Consider the following 27,042-nt stretch of genomic DNA (forward strand, 5'->3'; position numbering starts at 1 on the left):
TTTTCGTGATACATCTTTAAAAAAACATTTATTGAGTTATTGTTTTGACAAGTTGATCCGTGTTAACTGTCCATAGCATTGGTGAACGTTGATGAATGTTGATTTGCGTCGCTCATACTATTCCAGCTGAAATGACGGCCGTTAGTAAAATGTAAATCCGGATAAGGTTTTAGAGTGTCGATCTACAATGACATGCAACAACCAAGTCCGCGAACCTGACTGCCCGATTCGTCAATCGCCTCATATAGTCACCTCGAATGAGAAGCATGGGTTGCTGAAGACCTATTCTAACCAGGATATACACGGGTCATATGCAAATAATATCATTTGCTGGGGTGGTACAACTGTGCACAGTACTTTGGAGTGAGTGAGTGAGTATGGTTTTACGCCGCTTTTAGCAATGTTCCAGCAATATCACGGCGGGGGACACCAGAAATGGGCTTCACACAATGTACCCATGTCGGGAATCGAACCCGGGTCTTCGGCGTGACGAGCGAACGCTTTAACCACTAGGCTACCCGACCGCCCCACAGTATTTTGGATGTATTGAAACAACGACGGTGTCAACATTAGTAAGTAACTGAGACCTCACACAGCTACTCGAATAGTTCGAGAAAGACTCCTTTATTTGAATAATCTACAGACATCTCGCGCTTTTCGTTCGAGGCCGCGTTGGTTGGTTGATTTGGTTTTTTACACCGCACTCAGCAATATACCAGCTATATGACGTCGGTCTGTAAATATGCGAGTCTGGATCAGACAATCAAGTGATTGATATCATGACATGCATCAACCAAGTCAGCGAGCCTGACCACCCGACCCCGTAAGTCGCCTCGTACGACGAGTATAGTCGCCTTTTACGGCATGAATGGGTTGCTGAAGACCTATTCTATCCCGGATCTTCATGGGTTTCGAGGCCGCGTATTGAAACAAGACCATAACTGCGTTGGGCAGAGAATGAAATAACAAAACAGCCAAACGCATCGCGAGCTCTCTTGCATACACATTATTGAAGGGGTTTTTTCTATTCACTGAACTTCTACCAAGTTTTGTTTGTTTGTTGTTATCGCCGCACTCAGCAATATTCCAGCTATATGACAGCGGCCTGTAAATAATCGAGTCTGGACCAGACAATCAAGTATTTTATATCATACATAAACAACGGCCTACACCGTCGGGGTACGATGAAACTCAATCAACGAAGTCACCGAGCCTGACCCCCAATCCATTTATTCACATCACCTATTCTATTCCGAAATCTCCACATGGTATACTAAAAATGGTCGTGGAGAAAGCATGTTAAAAACACATTTTTCAGACTCACCCATATGTAATCGACACATCCAGACGTCTAGGCAATGCGCGTGCGTGTGTGCACGTGAAACAGCGCGTGCAATGTGGTCATGTGGCTTCTGACGTCTGCTCGAGCGGCGGTCTCGCCACGAACAGCAGTGATAGTGCTTGTGTTCGATTTCAAAACCCAGGTGAACTCGTGTTGACCAAAGTATAACCCAAGTCAAACCATGGTTCCTTTGTCTTCGACTGTACGAAAACGTGAGTTGGGTTCAAAGCCGCTTTACACAGTATTCCAGTTATAGCAGGGCGTGTTAGCTTAATGTGGACGGAAAGCTCGAAGTGATGATGCAAGGCTCTGAAGTTTACCACTCCGGAGAAACCAACGAGCACGGGTATGGTGCTGTCAAACCTAGAAACATAATCGGGGCGAACCGGAATTGGACCCACGATCATAGGTTATGGGCGTGCTCAAGGCAACGCTTCTGAAAAATGTGACTCCATGGGCGGATACAGCTTTTTTGAAAAGGGGGGGTGCACAATTAAGATCTTTTTATTGTCTTTGGTGGTAATTTATACAGAAATAAAGATTTTTTTCGAAATAAAAAAAGGGGGGGGGGGGGGGGGGGGGGGGGGGTGCGCACCCCCGCACCCTACCTCTGTATCCGCCCATGGACTCTCCCAATACCCTTAGCGTTATCCCTTCAACAAAATCAAAGGGTTGCTCACTTTTAGTGTCACTTCTTTCAACTTTGGGGAGAGTCAAGATAACAAAATTAGTTAAATCAATGCAAAAACATCACAGAAACTATCAAAATGAAGAACACTTGTCCAAAATGTTTTTACTCTGGGATATGATCAAAACCCAAAGCATTGTTAAATTTATCGCATTAAACAACACAGAATTATCGGTATCACCACTCCTATGGATACAGATTTTGGCGTGGTAGTACACTGGGTAAGACTTCCGCCCGTCCTCATGTACGCTATATGTAAATTTATATAAGTTTTGAGGGGGGGGGGGGGGGGGTCTTTCCGTACACTGCACATTGCACATTTAGTTTGAGTATTTTGCCATGTTTTGACTAAAAGTATCACATTTTCTCCTACCCTGCGCATGTTTTTGCTACTGTAAGCCCTTTAGCGTGGTGTGGTGAATGCCTCAAAACTAAAGGAATTAAGTTAATATTAATCCGACATCGAACTTTGAACTGGTCCCTTAGTTGCCCATACCTACTGAACCCCATGGGTGCGGTACTCTATCATGAATAAAGATATTTTGATGAATATTTAACAAGGTATCGATAGCATATATGCATTCTGATATAAATTCCAATTGTTATTATTATTTTGACTCCGGCCACTCAATTTTTAATAATCGAACTCACGTATAGTGTCAGTGAGACGTAAAGGATTATATATTCAGTCATTCGATAGGCGGTCAGTAGGTGCGTTCCATTATTAAAATTTGAGTCAGCGAGGCTACCACATTTCTATCTAACAGAATTGACTATATTCAACCGAACTTAACCAGTGTTAATCAAGGGCAACTTAGGGCAGTACCTATGCTTGCCGTAAGCGGCGACCAACGGGATTGTACGGTGGCCCATACCCGCCACTGGTGAGATCATTTAGTAAATCGTCAGATCGTCAGATAAAATATAGAGGCATACAGTGAAAAATGATCTCACCAGTGGCGGGTATGGGCCACTGTAGGATTGGGTGGTCAGGCTTGCTTACTTGTATTGGTTGATATGTGTCATCGTATCCCAAATGTTCGATGCTCATGGTGTCAATCACTGGATTGTCTGGTTCAGACTCGATTATTTACATACCGCAGTCATATAGCTGGAATATTGCTGAGTGGGGCGTTAAACAAACAAAAGTACCTGAAACAAAACGCATGAATTGCAACCTTACGTATAATACATGAGTGACAGGTGAAGGAGAAACACAACAGCCATGTGCATTGCTTTAACACACGACGAGGAGAGGTTAACACATGTTTCATTGCTTGACCAACCCGCCATTGTGTCTTTAGAACTAATTAATGCTTGCAAAACGACAAGGAAGGTCAAAATAACGCGTTTCACATCGCCACTCGAAGACTTACAAAAGACATATGAGAACCATTATTATCAATTTTACTTTAACAACTAAATCTACATGTTATCATGCTAGGTAACATTTTTAATGTTTCTTTGAGTGGCATTTAGAAGTTGGAATGGTAACTAAGACAAAATTGTTATGGATGAGCAACTTCTTTATTACAATTGGGCGACGTTTCAGAAAATTTAGAGAAGCCATTTACATCAAAAGAATTCAGCCAGCCATAAACAGAGATCAAGGATACTACATCCCTCCAGCTTACCATGATCTCATCAGCTCGCCAAAACAACACTGAACTATTATCTCCCCACTGGCTTCCCATACATTCATTCTTAGTAATCCTTGTGTTAATCCCATACCCATCAATCACTGTACATCAACCCTATCTCTTGTATAAACTTGTTTATCACAACTACCTATCAATCAGTGTGCATCAACCTTATCTGTTATATAAACATCTATCTATTGTTATGTATATATATCATGCTCATACCTAGTTTGTACATCATTTGCTTGATAACGGTATTAGAATCTACACCGAAACGTCGCCCATTTGTAATAAAGAAGTTGCTCATCCATAACAATTTTGTCTTAGTTATTTTTAATGTTGTTTGTTTCCTTATTTAAAAAAAAAAAAGGGGTGGGGTGGTCACGCACACACACCCCTCTGGGTCCGTGACTGATAACGGTGGATACTTTTCTTCCAAAGCTGGATGCATTAAATAGCTAACAAGAACAAAAATAAAATATCCCATTCTTTTCATATGTATCCGACATGAGTTTTGAAGTGGGGATGTCTCGAGGGACCCAGGCCAAGTATCAGAAGACTTACTTTCAATATTTACTTACCACTTACGTCATGTTTATTTCCTGAAAGTTCCAAACCGAATGGTAAGGGTTGTCTGCCACTGATAACGGTGGATACTTTTCTTTGTAGCAGGTATAAATTATCCCATTCGATTTCTATATTTACTTATCGGGGAACTACTTACGTCATGTTTATAACGGATTCCCTGGAAGTTCCAAACCGAAAGTGAGGCGGGAGGTCTCAATATGCAGGCCTACTTTGTATAACACTTTGTATAACAAGTGCTTTTTTTCACGAACACAAACGAAAATAAAAGATGATCTTTTCAACATTGACACACTGTCTATTGCAATGAACACTCGCGGGTCCTCGAACAGGTAGTTTTTTGTTTGTTTGTTTGTTGTATAACGCCGCTTTATTTCAGCAATATGACGGCGGTGAACTGGTAGGTGTGGATATTAAAACACCGACTTGCGACAGGTACAGTCAGAAGCTGATAGGTTTTGTTTGTTTGTATGTTTGTTCGTTGTATATCGCCGTACTCAGCAATATTCCAGCAATATGACGGTGGTGAACTGACAGGTGTGGATATTAAAACACCGACTTGCGACAGGTACAGTCAGAAGCTGATAGGTTTTGTTTGTTTGTTTGTATGTTTGTTCATTGTATATCGCCGTACTCAGCAATATTCCAGCAATATGACGGTGGTGAACTGACAGGTGTGGATATTAAAACACCGACTTGCGACAGGTACAGTCAGAAGTTGGTTGTGGTAGGAAGGTAAGTGTGTATTTCTAATGGTTCTATGTGGTAGTCTATATCGGCTTGTTGTTCACTGATACTTTCGAGGTGACGGACAGTGATACAATTCAAACCACTGGAGTATTGCCGTTATCTTGTACCCAGCGCAGGTGTTCTACTTACTAAGTCATTCACTGCTTGATAAACCTGCATATACCTTCAGAACTAATTAATGCATGCAAAGCGACAAGGAAGGTTAAAATATCCCGTTGCAAATCAAACAGAGCTTGTTTTCTGTAACTTAAAACCCCTGTACGACCCAGGTGAATCCGTCACGACAAGTATTTTGTTTGTTTGTTTGTTCTTTAACGCCGCACTCAGCAATATTATAGCTATATGACGGCGGTCCGTAAGTAATTGAGTCTGGACAAGACGATCCTGTGATTGAAATCATGAGCATCAATCAATTGGGATCGATGTCATGCATCAACCAAGTCAGCGAGCCTGACCACCCGATCCCGTTGGTCGCCTCTTACCACAAGCATAGTCCACTTTTTATTACGGCAAGCATGGGTTGCTGAAGACCTATTCTATCCCGGATCTTCACGGGTCTCATGACAAGTGTTTGTACATGTAAACTCGTGTACGTCATACCTCAGTTGATCTGAGATAACTGACGTCTATCATAATGATAGATTTGTCTTTCAAGTTGATAAACGTGCGCGGAGACTTATTCGACAACGGAATGCCTGTTGGTCAAAGGGAGATAACCTGTGTTATCCCTGTATCCCTTATTTGATATTGTGTAGAAATCTGATTTCTGTAAATAATTTGTGTGTAGACCTTTAAGCCATTTTAACGGTTTTCCGTTCTTGTCTGATCTGTTTCTATGGAATGGGTTCTTACTATTCAGAAATGAAATAGTGATCACTTGCTTTTTGAATATATAAATTAGATCATGAAATAGATTGGTTAATGATCATTTACTCACTTAATGTAAAAAGACATTTGATGTGTTGGGCCCACATAGATCTTTAAAGGTCCAAGTCGCCCTAAAACCCAAATACCATACCGATGTGTCCCTTTCTGTTATGCGCCGGGCTGTCCCAGTTGTTATTTTCATAACTCGATCTCTGATCCAGGGTGTAAGGAACCTTGCTAAAGAAGTTGTTAATTACACAATTACCTGGGACAGGATTTTTTTTTAAAAGGGGAGGGGGGGGGGGTCCACTTTGGCCAATTGAACCTTCGGATGGGGGTGAAAAAATCCCAAACACGATATGTAAATTAATGTTGACTTGGTTGTTAAAGTAATATTCATAATAATTAATATTACTTTAAACACCAAATCAACATGTTATCACGGTAGTTAACGTTTGTTTTCATAAAAAAGGGGTGTCTGCCACTGATAACGGTGGGTACCTTTTTTTTTAGTAAACTGGGTGCATTGAATAGCTACCAGGTAGAAATTGTCACATTCAATGCATATGCTACGTGATATTTGAAGTGGGAATGCCACGCGTGACTCGGGCACAATATCAGAATACCTAGTTGCTATATTTACTTATCGGATAACCACTTACGTCATGTGTGTTTCGGATTTCCTGGAAGTTCCAAACCGAAAGTAAGGCGGGAGGTCTTCACAAACAGGCGAATATATCGTTCTTGTGCAGCAGCAAACACGTCCCCTTGAATTATAACTACCCTTAATTTGTAACAGGTGCATTTTTCACGAACACAAACGAAAAATATAAGATGAAAATGACATAAATGATTTGATCTTTTCACAATTGACACACTGTCTATCGCAATGAACACTCATTTGTCAGGTGATCAGGTGATTTCCACGAACTGAGAGCTGTGGGCATAAAACACCCACTTGCGACACGAAGTCAGAAGCTGGTTGTGGTTGGAAGGTAGGTGTGTATTTCTAATGATATGTGGTAGTCTGTATATCGGCTTGTTGTTCACTGACACTTTCGAGGCAACGGACAGTGTTACCATTCAGTCCAGTGGAGTATTGCCGTTATCTAGATGTATTTTACGTCTTCGTTATCGCACGGGGGGGGGGGGGGGGGGGGGGGGGGGGGGGCAGTACGGAAAATGAAAACATCAAATTCACAGTCAAAGTAGCTGTAGCCGTGAGCCGCGATGTGGTCAAAAAGTCAAGATACGACCCCCTACCTGACTCCTAGCCCTACGTCAATCCCGAGACACAGATTGTGTGGGCCGATTACCATGCACTCGTATTTTCTTGAGATTAAAAAAATGTATATTTCCCGTGGGTTTGTGGCCGAAAGATTGATATCGCTATACTCCCCTATTATTGTCTTATTGATACACGTGCCTGTCATAATTGTATCACCATAACTGTCTGTAAAAACAGACATCGGAACAGTGCACTTTCTGTTACAAAGATTGCCGGATCGACATGTTGTCATGGGGTGCGCATGCGCTAGATTTCTATAGTCTGTTTCTCCAGGTAATATAAGCTGGGTCCCGGCTCCCTATGCGCGTCGTCAACTTGCGATATTAGAGACGGGGCCCAGCTTACAGGTATACAACCTATTATAAAAAGTAACTAGACAGTCATTACATGTACATATGTGCGCAGCCTGGCCTTAAACTTGCAATAAAAACACACATTTTGACAAGCTCAGCCATACATTCCGGCGGGCGCAGGCGAAAACGGCACCTCAGCAAAACGTCACATCATTTATGTTACTTCAAAGCATTAAGATATTTTCACAATACCTTAGTTGCGCCTCCCAATCAGAGTCGGCGAGTAAATTGTTTTCACAATAAGTTGAGTTGCGTATAGGCTAAGTTGGAATATAGTTGGAGTAGAGGCTAAGTTCTGTGAGTTTAATTTCATTTATGTTACTTCAAAGCATATGATGATTTCACAATAAGTTAGTTGCGCCTCCCAATCAGAGTCGGCGAGTAAATTGTTTTCACAATAAATTGAGTTGCGTATAGGCTAAGTTGGAATATAGTTGGAGTAGAGGCTAAATTCTAATGTAAACTAGTTGTAACATTTCACAATTATTGGTGTTTGCAAGCGACCATGTTAGTTTCATTTCATTTATTTTATCAAGGTTAAAAAAAAATAGGGTGCCGTTTTCGCCAGGCAATAGTAGCCGTTTTCGTCTGAGGCGAGGTGACGTTTTCGCCAATCGGTGACGTTTTCGCCAGGTGACGTTTTGCTGAGGTGCCGTTTTAGCTATAACCCCATTTCGGCGCAGTGGTGACCGACATTCGCATTCGTCACCACTCGCGCCTTTCCGTAACCTGCAAGAAGACTCGTCCCCCTATCGATGAATGTTATGTGCGAAAATACGACAAACCAATCAGAATGCGCGTTTCATTTCAAGTTGTTCATCAAAGAATCCCTCAGAAATAATTTTTGATTTTACATTTGTCTTGCATCTAAATGTCTTCAATCATACTGTATAATTCCGCATGTCCAGATGTGCTATAAATTGCATCTGAAATGTATATAATATATGGGGAAATATATGTGAACCATTACGCAACGAGTTGACAATTGTTTAAGGTATGCCCGTTTGCGCTAAGACGGAGCCCGGTCGCAAAAATGGCCATGAGAGGGGTACGAGTCGCTATTCGGCTTGTCCCGGAATAACTCGAGTTGGTTACGAATGCGACATTCGTGACCAAATCGTGTTATTCCGGGACAACCCGATAGCGACTCATGCCCCTCACCATTTTTGCGACCGGGTTCTGTCTTTGCGCAAACAGTCATACCTAAAACAGTTGTCAACTCGTTGCGTAATGGTTCACATATATTTCCCCATATATTATATATATTTCAGATGCAATTTAAAGCACATCTGGACATGCGGACATGCTGACACTGTAGGCCCAGTGTTGTACTGCTGACACTGTAGGCCAAGGGTTGTACTGCTGACACTGTAGGCCCAGTGTTGTACTGCTGACACTGTAGGCCCAGTGTTGTACTGCTGACACAATATGCCCAATGTTGTACTGCTGACACTGTAGGCCCAGTGTTGTATTTCTGACACTATAGGCCCAGTGTTGTACTGCTGACACTACAGGCCCAGTGTTGTACTGCTGACACTGCATGTCCAGTGTTGTACTGCTGACACTGTAGGCCCAGTGTTGTACTGCTGACACTGTAGGCCCAGTGTTGTACTGCTGACACTGTAGGCCCAGTGTTGTACTGCTGACACTGTAGGCCCAGTGTTGTACTGCTGACACTATAGGCCGAGTGTTGTACTGCTGACATTGTAGGCCCAGTGTTGTACTGCTGATACAATAGGCCCAGTGATGTACTGATGACACTGTAGGCCCAGTGTTGTACTGCTGACACAATAGGCCCAGTGTTGTATTTCTGACACTATAGGCCCAGTGTTGTACTGCTGACACTATAGGCCAAGTGTTGTACTTATGACACTGTAGGCCCAGTGTTGTATTTCTGACACTGTAGGCCAAGTGTTGTACTGCTGACACAATAGGCCCAGTGATGTACTGCTGACACTGTAGGCCCAGTGTTGTACTGCTGACACTATAGGCCCAGTGTTGTACTGCTTACACTGTAGGCCCAGTGTTGTACTGCTGACACTATAGGCCCAGTGTTGTACTGCTGACACTATAGGCCCAGTGTTGTACTGCTGACACTGTAGGCCCAGTGTTGTCCTGCTGACACTATAGGCCCAGTGTCGACTTCTGACACTATAGGCCCAGTATTGTACTGCTGAAACTGTAGGCCCAGTGTTGTACTGCTGACACTGTATGCCCAGTGTTGTACTGCTGACACTATAGGCCCAGTGTTGTACAGCTGACACTGTAGGCCCAGTGTTGTACTGCTGACACTATAGGTCCAGTGTTGTACTGCTGACACTATACGCCCAGTGTTGTACTGCTGACACAATAGGCCCAGTGTTGTACTGCTGACACTATAGGCCCAGTGTTGTACTGATGACACTATAGGCCCAGTGTTGTACTGCTGACACAATAGGCCCAGTGTTTTACTGCTGACACAATAGGCCCAGTGATGTACTGATGACACTGTATGTCCAGTATTGTACTGATTACACTGTAGGCCCAGTGATGTACTGCTGACACAATAGGCCCAGTGTTGTACTGATGATGCTGACGGCCCAGTGTTGTACTGCTTACACTGTTTACCTAGTGTTGTACTGATGACACTGTATACCAAGTGTTGTACTACTGACACTGTTTGCCCACTGTTTGTACTGCTGAGACTATAGGCCCAGTGTTGTACTGCTAAGGTTGAAGGTCCTGTCTTGTACTGCTGATGCTATACAGTGTTGTACTGCTGATGCTATACAGCGTTGTACTGCCGATGCTATACAGTGTTGTACTGCTGATGCTATACAGTGTTGTACTGCTGATGCTATACAGCGTTGTACTGCCGATGCTATAGTGTTGTACTGCTGATGCTATACAGCGTTGTACTGCTGATGCTATACAGCGTTGTACTGCTGATGCTATACAGCATTGTACTGCTGATGCTATGTAGTGTTGTACTGCTGATGCTATGTAGTGTTGTACTGCTGATGCTATACAGCGTTGTACATCTGATGCTATACAGCGTTGTACTGCTGATGCTATACAGGGTTGTACTGCTGATGCTATACAGCGTTGCACTGCTGATGATTTACAGCGTTGCACTGCTGATGCTATACAGTGTTGTACTGCTGATGCTATACAGTGTTGTACTGCTGATGCTATTCAGTGTTGTACTGCTGATGCTATACAGGGTTGTGCTGCTGATGCTATATCCTGTTTTTGTTACAATGAGGGTGTAGGTATGTCGTGGTCAGGATGCTGGGCCATGTAACAATTGTTTTGGTGTCACAGATGAGGTTGTACTGCAGAGATAGCATATCAGCCGTGAATATTTTCTCACAGCTGACATGGTGTGTTCTGATTTCATATAATAAACTTGGACAGCAGCCTGTTTTGTGTGGTGCATCTAACATACTGGCAAAAATGATAGCCATGAATGTTTCAAAATTCAAAATTCTAATTATTTTGGTGTCTGAAATTCGTTTATACTTACATTTTAAAATGTCACAAACAACAAATACTAAACAAGAAAAGTTTGGATATCTTTATGACATTATCATGGAACTGTTCTGGGTGAACAATACCTTCCAAATGATGTGCTGGTTTTCTTGGGGAATTAGTCAGCAAAAGCCAGAGTCGCAGGAGACTTATCACAATTTTATTTACAAGAACAATTAACAATTTACAATTTATACTTAGATAATAACTGAGGTGCCACAGAGAGTCAGAAAAACACTCTGGGCTGTGGGAGAGAGGTCTGCGTGGTAAGAGAGTCAAACCCCTTCTCTGTTAAAACTTGGCTACAGTATGTATTTAAAATTTGAACAATAAAAAGGAATGTGATTGGTTAATACACGATTGGTTGTGTCCTAAGCTAAATGGATGGCTAGACAGAGGGGAATACTAAATCCTGTTAATCCTGTTGGACTGGCACTAATCTTGTTGACATATTTACTGGATGCTTAGAAAGAGATTAGGGTGTCACTATAGATGAGCTTGTGTGGGGGCTAATCCTTAATGCCCTATAGACGAGCTTGTATGGGGGCTAATCCTTAATGCACTATAGACAAGCTTGTATGGGGGCTAATCCTTAATGAGTCTTAATTGAAGTAATGTTATTCTAATATACCCCGGTAGGTGATGACAGATATACTTAAATAAAATAGTTCCAGGTAATCTATAAGACTATGTAGACATATCCTTTGTCTGGGAGATGGGATCTTGACACCTTAGGCTAGCATTTATCTAAAAGCTTCTAATCTATTAAACTATGTAGACGTAACTCTTGTCTTATTGAATAGTATGTCTAGATGCGCTTCCATTACCTTAGGCTTGCATCTATCTAAAAAGCTATAACTGAAACTACTGATATTTTATGTATACATTTTACCTGATGATAAATATTACTTGCTAAACTATAATTATATGAAATGATGTATAAATATTACACCATGATAACTCATAAAAGCACTTGATGTGGATCTAATTATTATAGGATAACTTAGTATAAATGTTATCCCATGATAACTTCCCCTCCGTCTGAAAAAGTTTGGACCCCAAACGTGTAAAATAAAAATAATTAAGGCTAAGATGGACAATGTATAAAGTTAAACTGGTAGTAGTGAATAATAATTATTATAGAGTCTCTTTGGTTACGAAACATGATGTAAATGATCTTTCTGCTGTCATCAGGGAATCAGGATGTGGAGCTGGCTTGTCTTGGCACTCTGTACTGGTGATTTATGGGTGATGTAAGAGGCCTTGAGTTCCACATCTTGGCTTGAGGTGTAGGATAGTTGGCTGTGTCCATGGAGGTTTTACATGGAAACAAAGAAAGGAGAGTTAGCATGTTCAAATAATATGTCATATATAAATACTTCCTCAGTTTGTCTGTAATAACTAGAAAATAAAACAAATATGATAATTATGATGTAAAAGATCAGTACATAATTATTACTAAACGGTGTGATGACCCGGAAGAATGTATTGGTGGCAAATTACAAAGGTATATCATGAAAAAATAGTAATATCCTTCTATTTTTGGATACAATCATTAGACGCATTATATATACATATATGTGCATGTGCATACAACGAGTGCATTGATTTATTACACTAATAAGGTATACAAAAGGTGTTAGAACTTATGTATATCCTTTTTAGAATTATTTGTTAGTTTTCGTAACTATTTGGTTTGCCTTTTCTTTGATTTTTGTTCGGTTCAATGCGATAGGGTTTGGTTTATTTTACTTCGGTACGGTTTGCTTTGCTTCGGTACGGTTTCGGTTTGATTCACAGTATGGTTTGCTTCGTTTCGATAGGTTTCTGTGCAATTTGCAGTATGGTTTGCTTCGCTTCGGTACGGTTTCGGTTTGCTTCGGTACGGTTTGGGTTCGATTTCGCAGTATGGTTTGCTTCGCTTCGGTACGGTTTAGGTTCGATTCGCAGTATGGTTTGCTTTGCTTCGGTACGGTTTGGGTTCGATTCGCAGTATGGTTTGCTTCGCTTCGGTACGGTTTGGGTTCGATTCGCAGTATGGTTTGGTTTGTGTCATTTCACTTTTGAGACTTGTTACAATAGGCTCTTAGTGATTGATGATATAAGTGTTGAGCCTTTCTACACAGCTGTTAGTTTGAGGATGGTATGGGCTGGTATGGGTAAATTTAATTGCCAAAAGTTCACAAATTGCTTTGATAAGTTTGGACATGAAGTTCTGACCTCTGTCTGAAATTAAGGTCCTTGAAACGCCATACCGACAAAATATTTCTCTGACGAGAACATCTGCTACTTCTTTGGCTTCTTGGGTCCGAAGTGGAAAGGCTTCACACCATCTGGATGATGCATCTGTGATGACCAAAATGTACTTGTACTTGTCTGGTGTTGTTGGCAGGGGCTGAGAATGTCAACGTACCATCGGGTGAATACCTCTTCTACAGGTAGTGGACGAAGTGGTGCCTTCTTGCCATGGTAGTTCCTCTTGGTCTGTTGACATACCTCACATGTCTGGACATAAGTAGCAATATCGCTGTACATTTTGGGCCAGTAGTACTTAGGTCTCATGGTGTTGTGCATCCTTTCATTCCCATGGTGGCAACCGCCGAACTCTGAGTCATGGTAGGATTGGAGGACTTGATTCCTGAGGGTTCTTGGGACTGCCAGCTGTTTAATGAACTTGTCTGCATGGCCTTTCTGTCTTTGTGGAACGAATCTGTATAGGATGCCTTCATCAATTTCAAAAGTATTGGCTTCGATAAGAATCTTTTGACGATCCTTTTCATTTTGTGGTAGGACATCATCCTCTTTGTAGTCAAAGTTTTGGATGAAATCTGGACAAATCCTTTGTAGGTGACGTAAATTTGGATGTTCTTTTATACTTACTTCGACCAATGTGTCTTGAGTAACATCAGCATTTGTAGCATGTAATGCTGCAACAAGATTAACTGGTACTGACTGATAATCCTCTTCATATTCAAAGGTGACTGACCAATGTGTTGTCTGTGTGTCGGATTCTAACTGATTGACAATAGGTGTGCAAATATCCTCAGTCTGAGTTGTCTGTGTGACCTGTGTGGATGAATGTGTGTTTGGCAAGATTGTGGTACTGCTAGTTGATTTGCTTTGCTGAGTTGAAGTTACTGAGAAGACTCTCAGCATCTTCTTCTGTCTGATCATTACAGTTAATATTTTCCTCATATTCCCTACGTGAGAGAGCATCAGCATTCCCATTGGCTTTGCCGCTGCGGTGAACAATGTCAAAAGTGTAGGTAGAAAGTTCCAAAGACCATCATCCTAACCTACCTGTGGCATCCTTGATGGATTTCAGCCATTTCAATGCTATATGATCAGTGTAGACTGTGAATTTGGAATTTGCAAGGTATGGACGAAAGGATCTAATGGCTTCAACTAGAGCTAAGCCTTCCTTTTCTGTAATGCTCCAGTTCTTTTCGCTGCCATGAAGAGCTCTACCACCAAAAGCTATTGGATGTTCATTATTTTTCTCGTCTTTTTGACTCAAAACAAAACCTATGCTCATATCACTGGCATCAGTTGCAAGAAGAAATTCTTTGTCAAAATTTGGATACGCCAGAACAGGTGTATTACTCATAGCATGTTTGAGTGTGTTGAATGCCTGATCACACTCAAGTGACCATTGGAACTTTGGTTTCTTTCCTACTTCTGCCTCCGAATGCTTCTTTAGCAAGGCATTCAGTGGAAGCGCTATGTGAGCGTAATTTTTCACATACTTCCTGTAGAAGTTTGTGAGACCTAAGAAGGAGCGAATCTGCTTTTGTGACTTGGGCACTGGAAAGGTTCTAATTGCTTCAATGTTTTTGTCATCAACTTGAACACCTCCACATGATAAAACATGACCCAGAAAAGAAACTTTGTCCGTTGCAAAATTGCATTTGGATGGCTTTAGTGTTAATTTTGCCTGTTTCAGATAGTAAAATAATTGCTCCAAATGTTGGAGATGCTCTTCAAAGTTTTTGCTGTAAATTATCAAATCATCGATGTAAATCAGCGCAACCTTAAAAAGCAATTTTCTTCGCACTTTGCTCATGAGCTGTTGAAAACAAAGTGGAGAATTTGTCAAACCTTGGGGCAAGCGTTTGAATTGATAAAGGCCTTGATGGGTGACGAAAGCAGTTTTATGCTTTGAATCTTCATGTAATGGCACTTGGAAGAAGCCATTGGCAAGGTCTAAAGTTTAGAAGATCTTAGCATGTGCATTGGCGATGTTATCAACAACATCATCAAAAACAGGAAGAGGCCATGACATTGGTAAAGTGACAGAATTCAACTTTCTGTAGTCACAAACAAATCTATATGAGCCATCACGTTTCTTGACTAGGATAATGGGAGCTGAATACATAGAAGTAGACTCCTCGATTAAATCATACTTCAGAAAATCATCTATAAGTTCTTCGGTGACTTTTTGGAGATGAGGAGATTGGCTATATGGTCTACTCTTAACGGGTGGGTGGTTGCCAGTGTCAACGATATGTTGGTGCATGTCAGTCTTTCCTAAATCTGCAAGACTCGTTGAAAACATGTTTCTATTTTGTCCCAAAAATCTAAGTAGTCTGTGTCGTTGGTCTGGAGTCGTGTATTGGCCAAATCAAATCCTAACTCTTGTGCAATTGTAACATAATCCCTGGTGTCATTGTCTCTCTTCTCATTGTTTGTGTTAACGGTACTTATGAATGGTTGGTCAGAGTCGATTTCAAAAACAGAGTCTTTGTCAATGTAACTAAATTTGCCTACAACTGTACCCTTGTCAAGAACTTTTTCTTCTTGGGAGGGAATAATCTTGGACGCGACGTTAAACCCAATTTCACCTCACCTCATCTTGGGAGGGATTCATAAGCCTAAATGTAGCAGTCTTGCTTTTTGATTTAGAAAGAGTTCTACCGCCTGCTACTTCAGAATGAGCAGTGAGGGAAGCAATGGGTTCAATGAGGATGAGGGAATCCTCTTTGGTCTCTGATAGTCTAACCTTGAAATGAATTTCACTCTGAGGGGGGATGTAAATCTGATCTGTTGTTTTTGCTAATCCGCTAATCTCTTGCACTGAATTGGCTATGAAATTGATATATTGCCTTTCTGATGTGCTGTTGTTAAGTATCAAGGAATGACAGCTATAATCTAAGACTGCATCATTGTCATTAAGGAAGTTCTCACCTAGTATCACTGCCTTCGGCAGTGTAGGCAGTACATAGAATCTTTGAGAAAATTCCTGATCCTCAATGACAAAATCTAACACAACTGAACCTAACACTTTATGCAATTCGCCGCCAACACCTTTAACCTGTGGAAAGGGTGAGTTTCCAAGAGTAAGGTTTTCAAAAGCTGTGCTCAGAAAAGCAGACGAAATACAACAAATGGATGCCCCTGTATCTACTAAACAATTTGTTGTTTTTGTGCCAAATTTTGCCTGAATTACACTTTTGGCAAGGGGCGTAACTAAAGACACTGTTGGAATTTCACTTTCAAAGTTACTTTCCATACCAGACTCCATATTTGCCATGACACCTAGTACTACTAAATTAAAGTAAGACAAGTAATCAACAATGTAGTACTTACAATATTTGAAGACTTTTTCTTCCTTTGTTGGTGTTTTTGGAAGAGTTGGTTGTCTTTAATCCAGTGTTGAGGTCAGAGGTAGATGCAGCTTGCTTGTTATTCCATCAGATGATCACGGTTGGACATGTCCTCCAATGGGTTCTTGTAGGTGGTCGTAGTTAGTTCCTGGACTCAGTGGTTCCGGAAACGATGATTCTCCGCCAAATTATCATGGAACTGTTCTGGGTGAACAATACCTTCCAAATGATGTGCTGGTTTTCTTGGGGAATTAGTCAGCAAAGAACCAGAGTCGCAGGAGGCTAATCACAATTTTATTTACAAGAACAATTAACAATTTACAATTTATACTTAGATAATAACTGAGGGTGCCACAGAGAGTCGGGACAACACTCTGGGCTGTGGGAGAGAGGTCTGCTTGGTAAGAGAGTCAAACCCCTTCTCTGTTAAAACTTGGCTACAGTATGTATTTAACAAAAATTTGAACAATAAAAAGGAATGTGATTGGTTAATACACGATTGGTTGTGTCCTAAGCTAAATGGATGGCTAGACAGAGGGGAATACTAAATCCTGTTAATCCTGTTGGACTGGCACTAATCTTGTTGACATATTTACTGGATGCTTAGAAAGAGATTAGGGTGTCACTATAGATGAGCTTGTGTGGGGGCTAATCCTTAATGCCCTATAGACGAGCTTGTATGGGGGCTAATCCTTAATGCACTATAGACAAGCTTGTATGGGGGCTAATCCTTAATGAGTCTTAATTGAAGTAATGTTATTCTAATATACCCCGGTAGGTGATGACAGATATACTTAAATAAAATAGTTCCAGGTAATCTATAAGACTATGTAGACATATCCTTTGTCTGGGAGATGGGATCTTGACACCTTAGGCTAGCATTTATCTAAAAGCTTCTAATCTATTAAACTATGTAGACTTAACTCTTGTCTTATTGAATAGTATGTCTAGATGCGCTCCCATTACCTTAGGCTAGCATCTATCTAAAAAGCTATAACTGAAACTACTGATATTTTATGTATACATTTTACCTGATGATAAATATTACTTGCTAAACTATAATTATGTGAAATGATGTATAAATATTACACCATGATAACTCATAAAAGCACTTGATGTGGATCTAATTATTATAGGATAACTTAGTATAAATGTTATCCCATGATAACATTTTCACTACAAAAATATTCCCAAAATATTCATGATCCCTAACTTCTTTTGTTCAGTATATGTTGGGACCAAACCCACAAAGGTTCAAACCTCCAAGTCTGTGGGGGTGAGGTGAAAGTGGGTTTTAACATTGCTGTCATGCACTTATATAGTGATGTGCATGGTATGTATGCGTACAAGTCCGGAATAATGCTGGTTTAATAGTGCCAGCCCACTGAGATACCATGCGACAGTTTAACATTGGTATCCCTCGCAGACTCTGAGCTAACCAATCATTGTTTTATGCTCATAATGCCGGGCACTAGGCAGGGTAAAAACAAGTTCCGCCTTTTGATATCTTTTGGTATGGAGCAGCCAGGGGATTGAACCACCGACTTTCCGCTCTCTGGGAAGATGCTTTATCCACCAGACCACAGAGGCAGTCGAAAACTAACAAATGTATATTCAAAGGAAATAACCAACACACCAGGTGCTATTCAGAATACTAGCCAAGCAATAAAAAATATTATTATTAAACATTAATTTGCAGTACAGTTGCACAATAAATGATCTTTCATTTGTCAGTTGAAAATCCAATACATTATTTCAATTGAATTTTTCTCTTTTAGCTCCAGTTACCACATCAAAAGGTGCTGATCCCCGTGTATAGGGAAAAGACCAATGACAGCATGAGTGGGCGTAGTTCTGGACTAAACCTTGTCAATGAGGCAATGATGAAGGAGGTGGATCAGCTTAGCAGATCGAAACCAGTTGCCGCATTAGAGACCTTAAGTGCCAACAAGATGGCAGCCATCCCCAGTGTATCAAATGAGGGTGAAGATCTGCTGTCACCGCCTTCAGTGACAGAGGCACCTCCCACTGATGATGATGTACAAGAGGTTATTAAGACCCAAATCTATTTTAGATCTGATCTCCCTGATGGTTTAGTTGTGTCAGAGACCGTCACTGATGGAAGCATACGTGATGATGAGGGGGCGGGGATCAATAGGAATAGCAGCAAACCTGTACCAAAACCTAGAAGATTTTTAAGGCAAAATGAACCAAAGGAAGATGAATCTGGAGCATCTAAGGAGAGCAATGATGATCCATCAGAGGATAATTCAACACTACTTGGTCTTGGAGATACCAACAACCAACGGACTGCCACAGACATGGGCAGACAGCACACTTATGGAAGACCAAAGGGTGGAGTTTACACAGGAAAAGGTGGCAAGGAAAGACGGAGGTCTCAAACTGAAACCCGTGACAACGGACAAGACACAAAAGGGGGAAAAAGTTCCCGGACAAAGCAACAGACTAGTAGCGGAAGTCCTCCTGAGCAAATACCAAATGATAGAAGAGGTAGTGTGACCAGGACTAGAAAGGATCACTTGTCAGAAGGAACACATACCAAAGGTGTCTCACAAGAAAAAGAGAACAAACTAAATGACAATCAGAATGGCGAAAGAAGGAGAGCCCCCAAAAAGAAGAAACCAAAGGATGAGTTTGAGGGGTTCCTGAGAAATAATGTTGGGAAGCAGACTCCTGTGATTCTCTATGTTAGAATTGGGCAACTCCTCGATCAAAAGTATGATGTTAAAGGTTTTCTTTGTGCAAGAATGCAAAATGAACAAGATGACCAATCCAAAAGGTTCATGGTTGTGAAAAGTGAACGTGTTGGAAGTAACACTGTGATTTCAGTTGAAGCACCAAGTAAATCTGTGGCAAACAAAATTGGAAATTTACTGAAATTAAGTAACAGAGGATCTGAGACTAAGTTAGTCTGTACACTGGACAGGAACGAGGCCCTGGATCTGCCTACTAAGAGGGATGAAAGAGAATTTGAGAAACATCTCACAATCATTAAAAGAAGGGAAAACCAAGCCTTAAGCAATCATATGGATAAAATCAGTGTTACTTCCAAGAATATTGAGAGACTGTCATCAAACAAGCATGTAACTATTGATGAGTATGAGGCAAAACGGTATGAAAAAGATGCTCTGAAGGATAAATTAGAAGAGTTGAAACTGCAGAAGGAACAGTTTACAACATTTATGAAGAGTTTTGTGTCGAAACTTGTTTCACTATGGAAAAATAATACCTATGCTAAACACATTGAAGATCTACGGAGAGACTTTGGTGTCGAGCTTTGTAGACTCACTTCAGCATTGCCTATGTATGCAAGAAGAAATGATATAATCAGAACGGTACAGGACAACCAGGTTTGTGTTATATTAGGGGAGACTGGGTCAGGGAAGAGCACACAGATGACACAGTACCTTCATCAGGCTGGCTTCAGCGAAGATGGATTCATCGTGTGCACGCAACCCAGGAAAATTGCGGCCATAAGTCTGGCAACCCATGTTGCATCAGAGCTGGTGACAAATGTGGGCAATGTTGTGGGATATAAAGTTGGGATGCGATCTAAATGCGGAGGAGCTACAAAGATCTTGTACATGACTGATCACTGCCTTCTGAACGAATGTCTGAAAGATCCAACTCTGTCTGCTTACAGCTGTGTGATAGTTGATGAAGCACACGAGAGAAGCATCTACACTGACCTTCTCCTTGGAATGCTGAAGATGTGCCTGAAACAGCGCCCTAATCTCAGGGCGATCATTACATCAGCGACTATTGACCCTGAAGTCTTTGTCAGATATTTTGACGCGTGCCCAGTCTTGAGAGTATCTGGGAGAATGTTTCCTGTCGAAGTAGAGTACCAAACAGAAAATGATGGAGGCAAGTCTTTTGATAACTATCAGAGAGAAGCTGTCAACAAAGCTGTACAAGTCCACACAAAAGATCCACCAGGTGACATTCTGGTCTTTGTTACATCTCCTTTAGAGACCGAGAAATGCAGTGAAGATTTTAACAATAGACTCCAGGGAAGGACTGACTTCAAATGCCTGGTTCTTCATGGTCAGATTCAACCAGATGAGCAGCAGTTAGTATTTCAGGACACCCCTTCAGGAGTCAGAAAGATTGTCTTTGCCACAAACAGTGCAGAGACTTCAATCACCATTCCAGGTATCAAGTATGTTATCGATACTGGTCTTGCAAAAGAGAAACGTTATGATCCTCGGCGAAACATGAGCACATTGAGTGTAGTTCTTATCAGTCGCAGCTCAGCTGATCAGAGGAAAGGTCGTGCAGGAAGAACAGGCCCTGGGAAATGTTACAGGCTCTACAGTGAAGAGACGTATCATGAAATGGAAGCAGTCTCACTGCCAGAGTTATTGAAGGTTCACCTAGGACAGGCCATGTTGAAGCTGACGGAGCTTGGAATTAATCCGCTAGAGTATGAATTTGTTCAGTCACCAGGACCATCAGCAATAGCTACAGCTATGACTACACTTGAGGAACTCGGTGCAGTCAAAGACAATAAGATCACGGAAGAGGGGAAAGAACTAGCAAGGCTTCCTGTAGAACCTCGACTGGGACTAATAATCCAGAAAGGAAGATCTGAAGATGTTCTCTTTGATGCAGTTGTTCTTGCAGCTGTGAGCAATGTTGGAAGCTCAATATTCTTCAGAGGTGGAAGTGACGACAATAAGAAGAAAGCTGACAAGCTGAAGATACAATTCTGTCACAATGGTGGCGATAGTCTCACTTTGCTGAATGTATACAGAGAATGGAACAAAGAGCCTGAAAAGCAGAAAAACAAATGGTGCTTTGCAAACAGCCTAAATTCAAAAGCTCTGCGAATTGCCAGAGAAACTGTCAATGAGGTGATGACACTTTTGAAGAAGGAGGCAAAAGTGAAGGTCATGCATGATTTTAAAGACCCACAAGGAGCAGATGTGAAACTTCAGAAAATACTCTTTGACAGCTTCACCTCAAACATCTGTCATTCTCTCGGGCTTGCGAAGGCAGGGTATTATGCTCCGAGACTTGAGCAACAGGTTCATGCTCACCCCTCTTCAGTCCTGAATCCACTCAACTTGGTTCCTGAGTGGCTTGTCTTTGAGCAGTCCATGAAGACATCCAGAGACTTCATTACAGGACTGACGCCAGTGAATGAATCCTGGGTTGTTGAAGCCATTGAATCTGGACGTCTAAAGAGAGATCTCGAAGAGATGAGAAAGAAACAGCTTCTTCCTGTGCATGTTGAACATGTCGGATCATATCTTTTCTGGAAGCTTGTTGGTCCTTATTTTACAAAACTAAAACAATTTGAAGAAGAAGCATCAAATCTAGTAAAACCAGATCTGGTTGTCATTGAAGCATCAAAGGAAAAAGGAGAACTGAAGATATTTTGCTCTGATCATACAACTGAGAAATTATCACAACTCTTCAATGAGGTAACTGGACCTGTGAAAGAGTTTTTGGAAGGAGAAGATTTGGAAGTGCCATTGGGTCAGTCTAAAGAGCGTGCTGGTGTTCGTGTCATCCTTGGCAAAGGGGGAGATGTAAAAGACATCGTCATGGCAGATGAATTCAGAACAATATTTGTTGATCGTCCAGATGAAAGTTCGTCAGCAGACACCATCTTGAACAAGTTTGGCCGTTTTGGAAAGATAAAGGACCACAGGGTGTTTAAGAATCCTCAAAAGCGATGGGGTTGTATTACATTTGAATCTTCAGAAGCAGCAAAGGTAGCAGTGAATGCGACAAAATCTGATTCTTCAGAAGTTGCCATTCCTGAGAAACATGGTCGAGGCTATCAAAACTCCCGGTTTAAGGTTAAAATAACATGGTGTAGGAGAGAGTCCAAAGGATTTGGTTTTGTTGATGTTGCCCCAGAAGTGATGCCACAGATTTTGCGAAGAGGATCACTGTATATCAAAGGAATACTTGTAAGTATTGGTATTGACAGGAAAAGTGGAAAGAGCCTTTATCTTAGAAATCTTGGTCAAACTATTACTGAAGCTGACATCAAAAAGGCAATTCTATCCTCTTTGGACAATGATGACGATGAGATGGAAATATTTCAAAAGGTAACTGTAGTCAGAGAGAAAGTGAACACAACCAAAGAGCAACTGAGCACCTTTAAGACTCGGCTACAGGCACAGCTCAAACACTATTCACCAGACAATAGATTCCACCTGGAGATGAAAGAGCCATATCCAACAAGTGTTCATTACCTTGCCTTTGCATCTTTCACAAATCCTGATGAGGGTATAGCAGCTTGTCAGGGTTTGTCCAGGCAGTTCTATCTCAATGACCGAGTGGTCACCATGGAGCCAGACATAAGGTCATCACTGTACGTAAACAGAGAAGTACATGCAGCAATCAAAGATGACCTGGATGCATACTTGGAAGAATTCTCGACCTTTGGTTACTCAGAAGTTGGTGTGACTTCAAAGACACTGAAAGACGGAACTGTTGTACTTGATATCAATGCATCAAGTTCCATAGAGCTGGCAAAGGTTCGTGCTAACCTACAGGACATTGTACAGGGAGACGTTCTGGAATGTGGAGCAAATCCGAATCTACGGCAACTTTTTACCAGGGCTGGTAGAGACTTCCTGAAAGACGCTGAAAAGAAGTGTAATGCTTTCATTCAAGTTGATGGTAGAACCTTCACGCTATCCATCCGAGGAAAACAGGAGGCAACAACTCGAGTACGCATTTCAATCAATGATTTTCTCCAAGAACTGTCGGAAGGAGAATGGAAGGAGGTGCGCTTGAGGGGAAGAGACAAACCTAATGGGCTGATGAAGACATTGATGAATGAATATGGCATAGAGTTTGAAAAGCTACAGCAGGACATTGGCTTGAGATCTGTAGTCCTGAACTTCAAGCAACAGATTGTGAAGTTGGTGGGATCAGCTGAAGACATTGACAAAGCTGTCAAAGTCATAGAAGACATTTCATCCAAATTGCTGGTTGGTGTCAAAGCTCCAGAAGAGGAAGAACTGCCAGATTGTTGTGTTTGTTTCTGCCCAATAGAACCAAAGGAACTGTACAGACTGCAGTGCTGTGGCCATGCCTACTGTCTTGACTGTGTCAAGAGACAGGTGGAAACTGCAGTCACTGGTCGAGACTTGCCCATCCTTTGTGGGCATGATGGATGTGGTCAACCATTTGCATGGAAGGATTTGTCTAATTTGGTGCGAGAAGGGACATTAACAGTGGCAGGTCTGGCTCTCTCCTCTTTGAGTTCCTTTGTTGGTAAGAACAGCAAAATCTACAAGTACTGCTTGACCCCAAACTGCAACATGGTGTACCGAGTGACCTCGACGGGAGCTGTGTTCCACTGCTCTGAGTGCAGTGTAAGAATATGCACTAGTTGCCACACTCAGTATCACGACGGAATGACCTGTGCCATGTACCAGAGTGGCAGAGACGACGAAGGCAGCCTTGATCAGTGGTTGGCTGCCAATTCCAAAACAACAAAGAAGTGTCCTAACTGTCAGACCCCAATAGAAAAGACAATGGGTTGCAATAATATGCACTGTACAGGATGTAAGTGCAACTTTTGTTGGCTGTGTTTGATTGCCTACAAGTCGGAGGATGAATGCTACAAGCATTTGCAGAAGAAGCATGGTGGATTTGTGTGAATAAACAGTTGCTATTTAATGTCTTTCCCAGTTCATATATCTTTTATCTCATATGATAAATGTCTGAGATATATACCATCGATATGTGATGAAATGTCCATGTTTGTCAAAATGGTCACAAGTACCATCTGATACAAAAAGAGGAAGCATTTGAATGTGCTATGAACAGGTGTGATTAATTTCGGTTCAAAATGAGTATGTCACTTTGCAAACAAAACCGAATATGTTTTGCCAAAAACATAATACAGGATACGTAAGTAAGCGTTGCAAGTTGTTTTGAAAGTGTATACATGAGAATTAGCAATGTTTGCAATGGGATCCTGGAAAATGAACATTCATCTGTGGTTCAAGTATTTCATATACATTGTATATTTCTTTTGGATCTTCTTTTGATTTTTCTTCTTAAAGAGTGTAGACCTGGCGTTTTAATTCCTTTCCACGGAGATATTATGGACTGTTATGGGTGAACAAAACTGTCCAAATCGCATGCTGGATTTCTTGGGGGAATTAGTCAGCAAAGAGCCGGAGTCACAGGAGACTAATCACAATTTTATTTACAAGAACAAATAACAATGAACAGTTTACAATTACTTAGAAAATAGCTGAGGGTGCCACAGAGAGTCGGTACAACCCTCTGGGCTGTGGGAGAGAGGTCTGCTTGGTAAGAGAGTCCAACCCCTTCTCTGCCCTAACATGTGGTTTCTGTATGTATTTAACAAAAAATAGAACAATAAAATGGAATATGATTGGTTGATACACGATGGGTTGTGCCCTATGCTAAATGAATGGCTAGACAGAGGGGAATACTTAATCCTGTTAATCCTGTTGGACTGGCACTAATCTTGTTGACATATTTACTGGGTGCTTTGAAAGAGATTATGGTGTCACTATAGACGAGCTTGTGTTGAGGCTAATCCTTAATGCACTATAGACGAGCTTTTACGGGGGCTAATCCTTAATGAGTCTTAATTGAAGTAATTGCTGAATGTTATTCTAATATAGGTGATGACAGATTTACTTAAATAAAATAGTTCAAGGTAATCTATAAGACTATGTGGACATATCTTTTGTCTGGGAGATGGGATCTTGATACCTTAGGCTAGCATTTATCTAAAAGCTTCAAATCAATTAAACTATGCAGACGTAACTCTTGTTTTATTGAATAGTATGTCTAGGAGATGCGCTCCCATTACCTTAGGCTAGCATCTGTCTAAAAAGCTATAACTGAACTACTGATATTTTATATATGCATTTTACTTGATGATAAGTATTACTTGCTAAACTATTATATGAAATGATGTATAAATGTTACACAATGATAACTCATAAAAGAAATTGATGTGGATCTAATTATTATAGGATAACTTAGTATAAATGTTACACCATGATAGAGAATTAGCAATGTTTGCAATTGGATCATGGAAAAAGAACATACATCTGTGATTCAGGTATTTAATTTTGTATATATTTCTTTTGAATCTTCTGTTTTGTCTTTGTTAAGAGTGTAGAATACCGTATGTAATTATCTGAAATGTTACATATAATCCATCTGTGGTTGGTTCTTGTGCAAATAGGGCGGTCGGGTAGCCTAGTGGTTAAAGCGTTTGCTCGTCACGCCGAAGACCCGGGTTCGATTCCCGACATGGGTACAATGTGTGAAGCCCATTTCTGGTGTCCCCCACCGTGATATTGCTGGAATATTGCTAAAAGCGGCGTAAAACCATACTCACTCACTCACTCTTGTGCAAATATTATATATTTTATGTTGAGCGGAATTAATGGTGTACCTTTATGCTAATATCTTCCTATTTTGAATTATCGTTGATCATAGCCACGTTGGTTCTTCATGGGATGATTTGGGTGTGGTTGATTTTTTATGTGTCATAGGGGGCACGGGTGGCCCAGTCGTCTAAGGCGCCGCGATTTGCTGTGCAGAGTTGTATATCATGCCCTACTTATTTCTGGTCGTCTTATTCCCTTTTATGATGTTACGCGCTACACAAGACTAAAACTGGACTACTGATAAATCATCCTACCTGTAGAAAGCTTTGTTTTTTTATGTAATGATAAAACATTCACTGTTTCTGTTTTAAGACCTACTGTCCAAAGTAGATTTCGCCTTTGTGGAGTTCAAGTAAATGTGACTTGTCTTACGTCCACACAGAAAGATGCTTGTCAGCTGTAAATGTACGTATGTCCTGTGTCGTTAGCTTAGCTCAAGGATGTAGCACCCATGATTGTCAATAAAAACTGGCCTTTGTTGACAAGTAGGAAAAGAAACAATTAGTATGTTTACCAATAGTATATAAGTTGAATACAACTGAAAATGAAGTCCACTTTTGTTTGACTGTTCAAAACATTCTGCTTTGAGGAGTAGACTTTGATTATATGTTTGAAGTTTTAATGACCATTGACGAACATTTACGCTTGGATGGAAGAAGTACTCAGTATTCTGAATAAATAATGTCTGATTGAATGTTGTTTTTTATCGCTGTCGACAAAATTCCAGCTATGATACGTCAGCCTGTGAATAATCTGGTCTGACACTTTTTGTCAACATGAGCAACTGTTCATGTCAGAGTATGATGAAACGGAATCAGCCACAACATGCATTTTAACTTCTTGATCTTACAACAAGGGTGGATACCGCTATCCTGCTCGTGGTCCCAAAGTGGGCTGTTGTAATTAAGAAACCATCACGCACGCACGCACGCACGCACCCACCCACGCATACACACATACATACATATTAGCGCTATACCAT

At 41.1% G+C, this 27,042-nt stretch overlaps 2 protein-coding genes across 3 annotated transcripts in view; both read left to right on the forward strand.

Annotated features, from left to right (window-relative positions):
- The first annotated feature begins 6,783 nt into the window (after positions 1-6,783).
- The window catches only part of LOC124134940 (ATP-dependent RNA helicase DEAH12, chloroplastic-like), a 38,651-nt gene continuing 18,392 nt past the window's right edge, over positions 6,784-27,042 (forward strand). The window contains exon 1 of the mRNA XM_046500054.2: positions 6,784-6,867. The gene's annotated coding sequence lies outside the window, so the exon portion shown is untranslated. The remainder of the gene's footprint in view (positions 6,868-27,042) is intronic.
- LOC124134939 (ATP-dependent RNA helicase DEAH12, chloroplastic-like) lies at positions 6,789-25,100 on the forward strand. Of its 2 annotated transcripts, none has more exons than XM_048396049.1 (2): positions 6,789-6,871; positions 18,405-25,100. In XM_048396049.1, exon 2 carries the CDS (start codon positions 18,465-18,467, stop codon positions 24,276-24,278), a length of 5,814 nt encoding a protein of 1,937 aa, XP_048252006.1. In that variant the 5' UTR covers positions 6,789-6,871; positions 18,405-18,464; the 3' UTR covers positions 24,279-25,100. The 2 variants fall into 2 exon arrangements, with proteins under 2 accessions (XP_048252006.1, XP_046356008.2); XM_046500052.2 differs by lacking the exon at positions 6,789-6,871 and adding an exon at positions 16,975-17,027.

This window comes from Haliotis rufescens, unplaced genomic scaffold, assembly GCF_023055435.1.
Source record: "Haliotis rufescens isolate VD_foot unplaced genomic scaffold, xgHalRufe1.0.p SCAF_15, whole genome shotgun sequence".
Taxonomy (NCBI): domain Eukaryota; kingdom Metazoa; phylum Mollusca; class Gastropoda; order Lepetellida; family Haliotidae; genus Haliotis; species Haliotis rufescens.

What these genes read in the sequence shown, in the direction of transcription:
- LOC124134939 (XM_048396049.1), top strand. Translation starts at nt 18,465, where the DNA reads ATGAGTGGGCGTAGTTCTGGACTAAACCTTGTCAATGAGGCAATGATG.